General features: G+C 43.8%; 1 protein-coding gene across 6 annotated transcripts in view; it reads right to left on the bottom strand.

Moving 5' to 3' along the window:
• Positions 1–12,024, bottom strand: part of MAEA (macrophage erythroblast attacher, E3 ubiquitin ligase) — a 111,331-nt gene that overhangs the window by 63,289 nt on the left and 36,018 nt on the right. For all 6 annotated transcript variants that reach the window (XM_054029788.1, XM_054029787.1, XM_054029789.1 and 3 more), the window contains exon 3: positions 9,761–9,964. In XM_054029788.1, the coding sequence (XP_053885763.1) occupies positions 9,761–9,964 (204 nt within the window). The remainder of the gene's footprint in view (positions 1–9,760; positions 9,965–12,024) is intronic.

The following is a 12,024-nucleotide window of genomic DNA, read 5'->3' as shown; positions in this document are numbered from 1 at the left end:
GCGAGAGTCCCATATCCCTTTCGCCTATTCCCTATCTCTCTCAACTTCTCTGGATGCCTGACTCTATATCAGGATGCAGTTTGTGAATTCCATGTTTATGCATCTTTTAGAAGCAGTTAGACCAGTCCTGGGCACACAGTTTCTGCGGGCCTAAGGCAGACTCCCTGCCTGCCCTGGCTCTGCACGGCTCCTGGAAGCGACCGGATTTTCCCTCTGGCTCCTACATGGAGGCACGGCCACGGGAGCTGTGGGGGCGGTGCCTGCGGCCGGGGCAGTGTATAGAGCTGCCCGGCCAGGCTCCGCCTAGGAGCCAGAAGGAAATGCCAGCCGCTTCCAAGAGCCGGCTGAGAGAAGCGCTTCCAGGAGCCCACATCCCAAACCCCCTCCTGCACCCCAACCCTGAGCCCCCTCCCACACCTAAACTTCCTCCCAGAGCCTGCATGCCCTCCTGCACCCCTGCCCCAGCCCTGAGCCCCCTCCCACACACACTCACTCCCAGAACCTGCACCCCCTCCTGCACCCCAAACCCCTCATCCCCAGCCCCATACCAGAGCCCACACCCCCAACTGGAGCCCACACCCCTACCCCCTGCTCCAGCCTGGAACAGCACCCTGAATCCCTCATTTTTTTGGTACCAGCCCAGGTTGCCGACCCCTGATCTATGCATTAAAATTTACTCCACTGATTTTTGGTATAGAAAAATGTCTGATTGGGAAAGGGAGAGGAAGAGAAAGAGAGAGAGATCTATATCTATCTATAGATCTCTGTAGGGTCAGGAAGTCCATCTGCCTACTCTTTGGCAGGTGAATACTACTTATTTAAATTTGCAGTTCAGGGGAATTTTACTGAAAGTAGTTAACCTATTTGATTCAAATTAGTTCAGTCTTCTCTTGCCTTTGTACTATTTCCTCCTCCCCCCAAATTTTCAGCTAGAATCCCATTAGGGTCACTTCTACAGAACTATGCATCACTTTGTTCTGTGAGGCAGTAGCCTCTATTCTGCTATAGAAAATAAAACTATCTAGAGACCACCATATCTGCTTGGTAAATCGGGAAATTCTGAGCAACAACTGAATATTAATATTCCCTTAGTCTGCACCACAACATGAAAGACCTCAATAAAAGATTTCAGAGTATTTCTGCTGAGCAACAGTTTGCTTTGATTATAATTAAATTCTGGTTCACTTAAGAATGCACTGGTCTTATGTTTCACTGAGAAGTCAGTTTGTTCAAAAAACTCTTAAAATTATAAACAGCAGTAGATCTACTTCAAAAGAATCAGATGTGACAGACATTCTTTGCATTAGTGTTATCACTTTTCTCTAACGAGAGGTTGTCTACATGGGAAACCTGACCCCATTTTGTCAAAATTTAGCTTCCACGCAATTCAGTCTTAACTTTTAACATATAAAGTTTGGCCAGACAAAAGCCAATAAAAAGGACTGTGCAATGCTCCCTTTGGGCACTCAGGACTGAGTCTCTGTGTTACTCACCTGACTCACTGAGACACTTGGCGGTGCTAAACTGAAGGTCAGCTCCCTGTCATACTAATCTGTTAGCCACCTAAACAATCTGCGCAGAAGCTCTGCCGGCCTTTACTGGGGCTTGCAGGTAAACTTTAGGTGCACCCAATCCCTGAGCCTCCTTGAAGGGCATCCCCCTGTACTATCCAGCCCATCATAGGACACTCACAAGTTCACTATCTCCAAAAGGGACAGTGAACACACCAACCTGTTTGGTGCAGCTGAGGATTCACATTTAATATTACAGCACTGAGATGAATTTATAATAAAACCAAGAATAAGTGTATTAATAAAGAACAGATTTAAGTGATACTGAGAAAGAATAGTGGAAAGAGAATTGGTTACAAATAAAACAAAACTATAACATGCTAAGACTAAACATAAGAAACAGTTACCAACTGTAACTTTTGTTCTTTGAGATGTGACGCAAATACATATTCACTTCCATGTGTGCGCACCCAGCTCATTGGAGCCAGAGAAATTTGCCTAACAGGACCCTTAGAGGGGCAGTGCTCGTGCTTCGTGGCTGTAGCCCCTCCCCTGGCTACATGAGGCAGCGCTGCCCCAACCCTCCCCCAGTTCCTTTACACTGAATGCCTGGAAATGAGACTCCAATGCAGAGAGGACGGAAGGTGGGTCATGGAATACAGGCCTACATCACATCTCATCTCAAAGAACCACCATTATAGTAAGTAACCATTTCTTCTTCAGCCATGTATTCCACTTAGGTGACTAACAAGCAGTACCTCCTCGCATCAAAGAGGCAGGTCTTGGAAGCCGCTCTGGAAGATGCTGTTACGGTGTATGGTTTGTGAACGTATGTATTGACTACCACATAAGCAGCCCTGCAAATGTCCAATACGGAAATGGTGTGGAAGCAGTATGGGAACCTGAACAGACAGCGCAAGAAGGTTGGAAAACCCAAACACTGTCTCAGCCATCAGAATGAACTTGGCCTGATCTGCCTTGATCTTCAGAATGACCTGAGGAATGACTGGGACCAGAGGAAAGGCATACAGGAAAGCTGATTGCCAGCTGAGATAGAAAGCATCAGACAAGGAGCCTGCATTGAGGCCCCATTGAGAACAGAACACACAACATTTCTTGTTGGTCACTGTAATGGGGATGCCCCAAGAAGTGAAGATGACCCAGAGGACACTTGTCTTCAGGGACCATTTGTGACTTAGGGAAAATAACTGCTGAGATGGTCTGCAAGATGATTCTGAACCTCAGGCAAGTGAATGGCTATTGGAGCAATGTTTTCCTCAATGCAGAACTACCACACTCTGATCTCCTCAAAACAGAGCAACGTGGTATGTGCTTTCCCTTGTTTGTTCACATAATACATCGCAGTGGTATTGTTGGTAAGTACGTGAACCACTGAGTCACTGATATGGTGCTGTAAAGCATGACATGCATTGTAGATGGCCTGAAGCTCCAGCAAGTCGATATGGGGTGAGTTCTCCCACTCCGAGTGCAGTCCCAGTACTTTCAGCAACTCCAGGCATGACCCCCAACCCATCTGTGAGGCATCAGTAACAACTGCCTTGGTTGGCGAGGGCTGGACAAAAGGGAAAGTATTGGCAAATGTTCTCTGGATGCATCCACCACTGAGAGGAGGGAGATGAACAAGTTTGTCTAGAGAATGACAAGCAGGACAACAGACCCATCCTGAGCCACATCTAAAGTGGGCAAAGGCGCAACCTTGAAAATTGGACTACCTGAATGCAAGTGGACATGTGGCCCAAGAGCCTCAGATGCCTGAACAGTCGTGGAATGCTCAGACTGCAGACAGAGGCAAAAGTGGTGAATTAGCTAAAAACAGTCATCGGCAGAAACGTTCTCAATATTGTGGACTAACAAAGCCCCAATGAACTCGATATTTTGAGTAGGAGCCCAGGTTGACTTTGCGGTATTTGGGATAAGACCCAGATAGTCGAGCAAGCGCAGCGTGGTGCTGATGTGAGCAAGAACTTCCTTTCTGGATCTGCCCCTCAAAAAGTACCAGTCATCTAGATATGGGAAAATATGAATTCCCTCTTTTCCTAGATACACCATAACAATGGCCATGCATTTGATAAAAACCTAGAGGGCAGAGGAGAGGCCGAATGGAAGCACTGCATATTGAAAGTGGCGTTCTGCCATGATGAAATGAAGGAACTTTCATGTGGCAATTTTGCCAAGCCACAGAAAGTAAACATCCTGAAGGTCCAAAGCAGCAAACCAGTCATTCTGAGACGATGTGGGGAGGATAGTAAATAGCGTGACCATTCAGAACCTCATGTTCCTGATATATTTGTAGAGTCCGCTAAGGTTAAGAATGGGTCAAAGAGTCAGAGTCATAGACTTTAAGGTCAGAAGAGACTGTTACCATCATCTAGTCTGACCTCCTGCACAACACAGACCACAATCTCATCCACCCACTCCCACAACAAACCCCTAACCTATGTCTGAGCCATTGAAGTCCTCAAATCATGGTTTAAAGACTTCAAGGTGCAGAGAAACCTCCAGCAAGTGACCCATGCCCGATGCTGCAGAGGAAGGCAAAACCCGCCCAGGACCTCTGCCAATCTGCCCTGGAGGAAAATTCCTTCCCGACCCCAAATATGGCGATCAGCTAAACCCTGAGCACGTGGGAAAGATTCATCAGCCAGACTCCCAGGAAAGAATTCTCTGTAGTAACTCAGATCCCAGCCCATCTAACATCCCATCACAGGCCATTGGGCATATTTACCGCTAATAGTCAAAGATCAATTAATTGCCAAAATTAGGCTATCCCATCATACCATCCCCTCCATAAACTTATCAAGCTTAGTCTTGAAGCCAGATGTGTCGTTTGCCCCCACTGCTCCCCTTGGAAGGCTGTTCCAGAATTTCACTCCTCTGATGGTTAGAAACCTTCATCTAATTTCAAGTCTAAATGTCCTGATGGCCAGTTTATATCCATTTGCTCTTGTGTCCAGGTTGGTACGGAGCTTAAATAATTCCTCTCCCTCCCTGGTATTTATCCCCCTGAAATATTTATAGAGAGCAATCATATCTCCCCTTAGCCTTCGTTTGGTTAGGCTAAACAAGCCAAGCTCTTTGAATCTCCTTTCATAAGACAGGTTTTCCATTCCTCGGATCATCCTAGTAGCCCTTCTCTGTACCTGTTCCAGTTTGAATTCATCCTTCTTAAACATGGGAGACCAGAACTGCACACAGTATTCCAGATGAAGTCTCACCAGTGCCTTGTATAACGGTACTAACACCTCCTTATCTCTACTAGAAATACCTCACCTGATGCATCTCTAGACCGCATTAGCTTTTTTCACGGCCATATCACATTGGCAGCTCATAGTCATCCTGTGATCAACCAATACTCTGAGGTCCTTCTCCTCCTCTGTTACTTCCAAGTGATGCGTCCCCAGCTTATAACAAAAATTCTTATTATTAATCCCTAAACACATGACCTTGTACTTTTCACTATTAAATTTCATCCTATTACTATTCCTCCAGTTTACAAGGTCATCCAGATCTTCCTGTATGATATCCCAGTCCTTCTCTGTATTGGCAGTACCTCCCAGCTTTGTGTCATCCACACACTTTATTGGCACACTCCCACTTTTTTGCTAAGGTCAGTAATAAAAAGATTAAATAAGATTGGTCCCTAAACAGATCCTTGCGGAACTCCACTAGTAACCTCCCTCCAGCCTGACAGTTCACCTTTCAGTCTGACCCATTGTAGTCTCCTCCTTAACGTGTTCCTTATCCACCTTTCAATTTTCATCTTTTCCAATTTAACTAATAATTCCCCATGTGGAACCATATCAAATGCCTTACTGAAATCGAGGTAAATTAGATCCACTGTGTTTCGTTTATCTAAAAGAAGCTGTTACCTTCTTTAAAAAGGTGATCAGGTTGGTTTGTAAAACCATGTTGTATTTTGTCCCAATTACCATGGACCTCAATGTCCTTAACTACTTTCTCCTTCAAAATTTTATCTAAGACTTTGCATACTACATGTGTCAAACTAAGAGGACTGTAGTTACCCAGATCACTTCCCCTTCCCCCGCCTTCTTAAAAATAGGAACTATGTTAGCAATTCTCCAATCCACTTCCTTAACTAATTTCCTTAATTCTTTAAAGTTAGCCCTTTTGAAATAAAAAACCCTAGTCACAGATCTATTTTTGTTTATCCTTCCATTTAGTTTGAACTGAATTAGCTCATGATCGCTCGAACCAAGGTTGTCCCCCTACAACTATGAGGGCTTCTTCTATGAGGTCTTCACTACTAACCAAATCTAAAATGGCATCCCCTCTTGTTGGTTCAGCAACTACTTGGTGAAGGAATCCATCAGCTATTGCATCCAGGAAAATCTGAGCCCTATTATGATTACTACTAACACTTGTCCTCCAGTCTATATCTGGGAAGTTAAAGTCTCCCATGATCACACAATTCCCATTAGTATTTACTTCATTAAAAACATTGAAACCCTCCCTTGGATTTGGGTACCAAGAAGTATCAGGAGTAGAAGCTGTGACCCTGGTGTTCCGGTGGAATCTCCACCACTGCTCTCAAAGCAGAAAACGGACCTGCTTGAGGAGCAATATCTCAGAGGGGCAGGGAGGGAAGATGGGGAGGAGATGTGGAGAGGAACTAGATGGCATAACTGGACTTGATGGTGCTTAGGACCCAGATGTTGATGGTGATTGAGCTCAAGCATTGTGAAAGCAGGCCAGCCTGTCCCGGGGGGGAGGGAAGAAGAGAAGATGAGGAGGGAGGAGCAATGACTAGAACAGTGCTCTGGACCAAGGAGTCAAAACGGGTGCTTGGAAAACACTGGGGCAGGAAGTGTGGAACGGTCGAACCCTGAGCCCATCTACTTCCTCTCTCTGGGATGGTGCTTTCGGTGAAGTTCTGAGCCACTTGAGTCTGTTTCTTAAATGATCTGCAGACTGCACAATGCTCCTTGATGTTGGCCTCGACAAGACAGAGTAAGCACTGTGAGTGGGGACTGCTGTTGGGGATCACTCCCCAACATGAAGGACAATGCTTAAACCCCGGTGAAGGCACCACCGAGGGGGAAACATTACTACAACTAACACTACTCTAACACTAAGGTTACTAACAACTATACACAAAAGAGCAAAATTAACTTAGTTGAGAGGTTGAGAACACACAGAGCTCCCACTCCAGTTATGGGTGGTGAGAAGGAACTGAGGGAGGGTCAGGGTGCACTCTCTCATGTAGTCAGGGAAGAGCAACAGAAGTGGAGGGGAGAGGGGGGCTAAAGCCAGAGGAGGGGCTATAGCCATGATGTTCGAGCACCGCCCCTCTATGGATACTACTAGGCAAATTTCTCTGGCTCTGAACTGCTGGGCACGCACAACCATAAATGGAATATGTGGCTGCAACTACTTGAGGAAGAACTTGAGCAGTCTACTCTCCTTTGTCTAAAAAGGTTTCTCATCCTCAAAGACTTTTTATTAATTAATGGAGATATCCCCATCTCCTAGAACTGGAAGGGACCTTGAAAGGTCATCGAGTCCAGCCCCCTGCCTTCTCTAGTAGGACCAAGTACTGATTTTGCCCCAGATCCCTAAGTGGCCCCCTCAAGGATTGAACTCACAACACTGGGTTTAGCAGGCCAATGCTCAAACCACTGAGCTATCCCTCCCCCCTTTCTGCAAAGCTTGCTGATTTTCAGTCAAAGCGTGATCCAGATTTCTCCATGAATCATCCCCATCTGCCAAGGGTGTTCCTCAGTGAAGTAGGTAACAAAAAGTCCTTTTGCTTTTACTTATATTTTCTCCAAACTCATTGTTTTGATCCTAGACACAAGACAACTCGCCCTGTGGTTTTGGTCTCCAGTGTCTTCCCATGCTGATCTCACATCCCTCTGTCAACCAGGCTTTTCCTGTTGACTTACATGAAAATGCAGCTCCCATTGTGTTTTGGATTTTTCAAAGCTTGATTTACATCAGAGACCTAGACAGACAGGTAAAACAACATTCCTTTGTCTAGGACAAATTTGTTTATCAACCCTGCCTTGTTATAGGATTTAAAATATATTTTTAGTACAAGCATACAACTTCTTAATTATCATCCATACACACATCACAGAACATTTACAATAACCAGTGAAATATACGCTATCATTTGACACCTCATACAACCTTCTTTACAGACAAATACTACAACAGCAATATGTTAGGTCTGATAGGAGTTGCTGTTGAAAGCAATGAACGCTTTGCCAGTTGGCATTGAGCGGGTCTTAGGGTCACCGACTTTTTTGTTCATTCTACTCAAACTACTATGTTTTTCTTCATTAGTTAAATGATTCAGACATTAGGTAATTAAAAGTGTTTAGAACTGAAGGCAGCAGTCAGGTGCTGATGAACTCAACTATTTTTGGATTAAAATATTTTTCACATTTGCTTATAGTTATCTATGCAGCAGATGGAAGTGGAAAGTCATGAGGCATCACAAAAAAGTATTCTGCTTACTCCTGCAATGCATTAGGGAACAGTCCCACTCTAGCCATCCTCACTTCAAAACCAATGTTATGCTTTTTCAGTTTAATTAATGCTCAACAGGAGCTGCTACAGAAGGGAAGTGAGCTGCTACAGAGGGTAAGTAATCTCCTTAACCTCTTTACTGCTGTGTAGATACATCTGATACATACAGAGGCATGATGATGCAGCAGAAGACTTACAGCTCCTGTTCCAATGGAGGAAAACCTCCTTTCTGTCAGCAGAGGACCAACGGGATTGCAGATCATGCAGTTGCAGCTACATGATACAAGAACAATAGTACTTTATTTTTGAGGCTTCTTCTTGTTACATGGCCCTTCTTAACCAAGGACAATGACCTCATGAGCGAAGAGATGCCTATGAACATTAGATAAGATTCTTCTACTCATTTTTCACTTCCTTATTTCTCCACCTTTCCCCCCCCCCTTCATTTTCATATTTATTGAAGACATTGCAGGCCAAACAAGATCAGATTGGTTGAAACAGCCACGGAACTAAGAAATAGGTTGGAGTCAGAAGCAAACAAACAATTACATTAATGCTGTAGCTTTTGGTATGGCTAGCAACTAAGTTCCCCCTTTTTGAACTGTGTCCAGTTTAAAAATATTCCGTCCCCTCCAAAATAAAACAAAACCAGAAAACCACACATGCTGCTAAAACTACCACCACCACCACCACCTTCTTCCTCAGAAATACGTTTTTAAACAGTAAGTCACTGTCCTTCTAGTGTCAGAAGTGCCAATATAGCTTAGAGGACTGAGCCAGGGCATTTCTGAGTCCCGATGGCATTTACCCCCACAACTCAGCAAGACACAAATAAGTCTGTTTCTAAGGAGAAAGACTCCAAATTCTCATAGCAACCAGCTTCTCCCTAAAATATTAATTTCATTTTCCTCTGAGTTGCAGTTGCTGGTGGAGCACAAAAGCCTTTCAGGATTCAGTATAACTAAGCACCTTGCATACATAAGCCATGCAAAGGAACATGAAGCGTATAAACCCTGAATTGTTATTGGGCAACATGATTCAGCAACTTTATGGAAACTTGTAAGTAGAAGGAAGGCAACACATACAATAAAGTGAAAGATGACCAGAGAATATAAATAAAATGCACAAAATTGCTGCTTTGGAGCAAAACCATAAATCGGGGGAAGGAAGACACTCTGACTACAAAATCTTGAGACAACTATTAAATGGATTATTCCAAAGTATTTTATAATCCAAAGTGCCCCAAAAGATGTTTAATAGTAGTATAGTACAATAGAACTCTAGATAGCGTATGTTATTGTGATCAGCCTGATCACCTCACAAATCGTGAAAGTATGGCTGGACAGATGGAAAGCTCCACTAACTGCTTAATCAGCAGTCTGACATTCTTTAATAAAAATGTAACAGCACATTTGAGGACATTGGGGGGGGCGGGGGAGAGGGAGCCTTGGACTAGGAATTAATTTAATTTTATAACTTCAACACTATGACTCCAATTCTAACTTCTATTTAACACAGAAACATGCAAACCTATACTGAGAGAACGGACTCCAGAGAATTGGTTTAGAGACTAATTTAACTGAAATATTGAGAATTCAGGCATACTCTAGTACACAAAATAGCTAACATATCACTGATCAAATTCCACTAATCTCTCTTTAATACAAACTGACACTCAGATACCATAATGATTAGCACAATATAAGAATCCATATAGAACAGAAGTTGGTACCAACCTCAATACCACTCTGCCTGGCTAGTTTTACAGCTGTATTGTAGTAGCCACAGCGCAAGAGATGTTCCACCATCATGCGATCCATACGTTTTTTCTTCCACATGTTTGCAGCAGCTGGCTGGTCACTGCTATGTTCTTTAAGGTGCTCAATCCTGCGTTTACAAAGTTTTGCGCTCTCATCTTCAGCCTGGATCGATTCAACTGCCTAAATTTAAGAAAGAATTATCCAATTAAAAATTAAACCAATTTCAGCTGCAGTGAATAGTGACTTTTAAAGCAATATATAACCTTTATTGTACAATATGTAGAATGTGTACGAATCCAACAAACAAGATTACACATTGCCCAGAACAAAACAAAAAATCCATATAGTAGCCTATGAGTTACAAAAGGTTATTTTACTAAGATAATTTTTTACCAGTTCAGTTGTATTTTTCTACTTATGCACAGGAAATTTCAAAGTCTGGCCCAGCCTCACAGACTTTTAGGTGCTACTGCTGTATAATTGTTTCTAAATTGTTGACCTGAATTTATAGGGCTAATTTATTACGGCTTGCCAATGATCGGACCAGAAGATACTTAGGTTCTTGTCCCAAATTCAGGCTACAAAATCAGAGAACACGGGGAGTTCAATGTCTTGTGTGGACTCTTGGGATGTTTGGCAAGGACACTCCCACTGAGAACAAAACCAAATTTTCAAAATCTTTATTAAAATAAATGAGATAGTAATCAAAGCTATAAACCACAGAGCCCCGAAGAAGTAATACAGTTATATAGTCCCTGGTGGTAACATCCCGTTTCTAAAAGGCTACTTAAACTAGCATACTCATACACCCTTCCTTGGAAACCGGATAGTGGGAGACAGAGGATGAGCCTCGTCTCTGGCATGCTTAATGAGTTCAATGGTCCAGGCTCCTCAATCCCAAGCTGGTAGAGATCAGGTTCGAGTGTTGAGTAGTTGAGCTATGTTGCAGAAGCTGAGCGGATAGCTTAACAGAAGATAAAGAAGGAGCGACCCCGCCGCATGGTGGTTTGCCCTCTTATATAGTCCTGGCACTGTCCTGAATATTCATATTAATACCCAACCCTCCATGCCCAAATCTTATTTCCCCACCCACATAAATCTTCAGGTACACTTACTCTATAGGCTAGCATATTCTAACATGTTAATATCATATTCATACATATTAATATTATCTCATCCTCAAAACCGTTACCTTTGGCCTACATCATTACTTCCACGTTCTGCAGTCTACCTTGTGGTTACTGGTATGTTCCAGAATTTTGCTAAACATAGTCAGTTCTCCATTCAGTTCCCCAAAGTCAAAAGGGATAACCGGTAGGCCAGCGGTTCTCAAATTGTGGGTCATGACCCCATTTTAATGGGGTTGCCAGGGCTGGCTTAGACTTGCAGGGGCTCAGAGCCGAAGCCCAAGCCCGAGGGAGTCAGCCCGGGATGTAGGGGCTCAGGTTACAGGCCCCCTGGCTGGGGCTGAAGCCTTTGGACTTCAGCTTGATCCTTTCCCTGCCTGGGGCAGTGGGACTCGAGCTTTGGCTCCCCCACACAGGGTAGTGGCACTTGGGTGGGCTCAGGCTTCAGTCTCCCTCCTGGTGTTGTGTAGTAATTTTTGTTATCAGAAGGGGGTTGCGGTGCAATGAAGTTTGAGAACCCCTGTGGCAGGCCATGTATCTATGCCAAAGGTTATAAACACTTATGCTACTTTGCTCTAGCTAATCATACACGATACAGGCCTGTAGGTTCCTTGCATTACAGCCAAGTATAATGAAGTAATGTGTACTGGAATTATTCAATACAAAACATAAATCAAGAAAATAATATAATCAAACCAATAAGAAAAACAGATTATATACTATGGCAAGCTAGCCCCATGGGCTACAAAATGGAAGAAACATAAATGTGACCACTTTAGTAGCAGTTGCCACCATGTCTTACTATGCATACCCCCCCCCCCCCGCATCCTCCCCATAAGTCCCATACAAGTTGGTTGACAATGGATCTCAACAGTTGAAACCTACTGGTCTTGCACCTATAGTCTGCCCTCATTTCCCCCTCCCCATGGAGCTATGCTACTCTTCCGGGGACTACTGCAGAGCAACCTGTACAGCCTCTCCATTTTTGCTTTCTTTTGTCGTCTTACAGCAGTGGAGCTATGTATTGGGATCTGCACTAATGGACTTAGAGAGGATTTGGCCCTCACAGCATCTTTCAATCAAGGATCTCAAATCAGTTTACAGTCAAGTCTC

Source organism: Malaclemys terrapin, chromosome 5 (genome assembly GCF_027887155.1).
Source record: "Malaclemys terrapin pileata isolate rMalTer1 chromosome 5, rMalTer1.hap1, whole genome shotgun sequence".
Classification (NCBI taxonomy): domain Eukaryota; kingdom Metazoa; phylum Chordata; order Testudines; family Emydidae; genus Malaclemys; species Malaclemys terrapin.
This window is presented reverse-complemented; position numbering and strand designations above follow the sequence as displayed.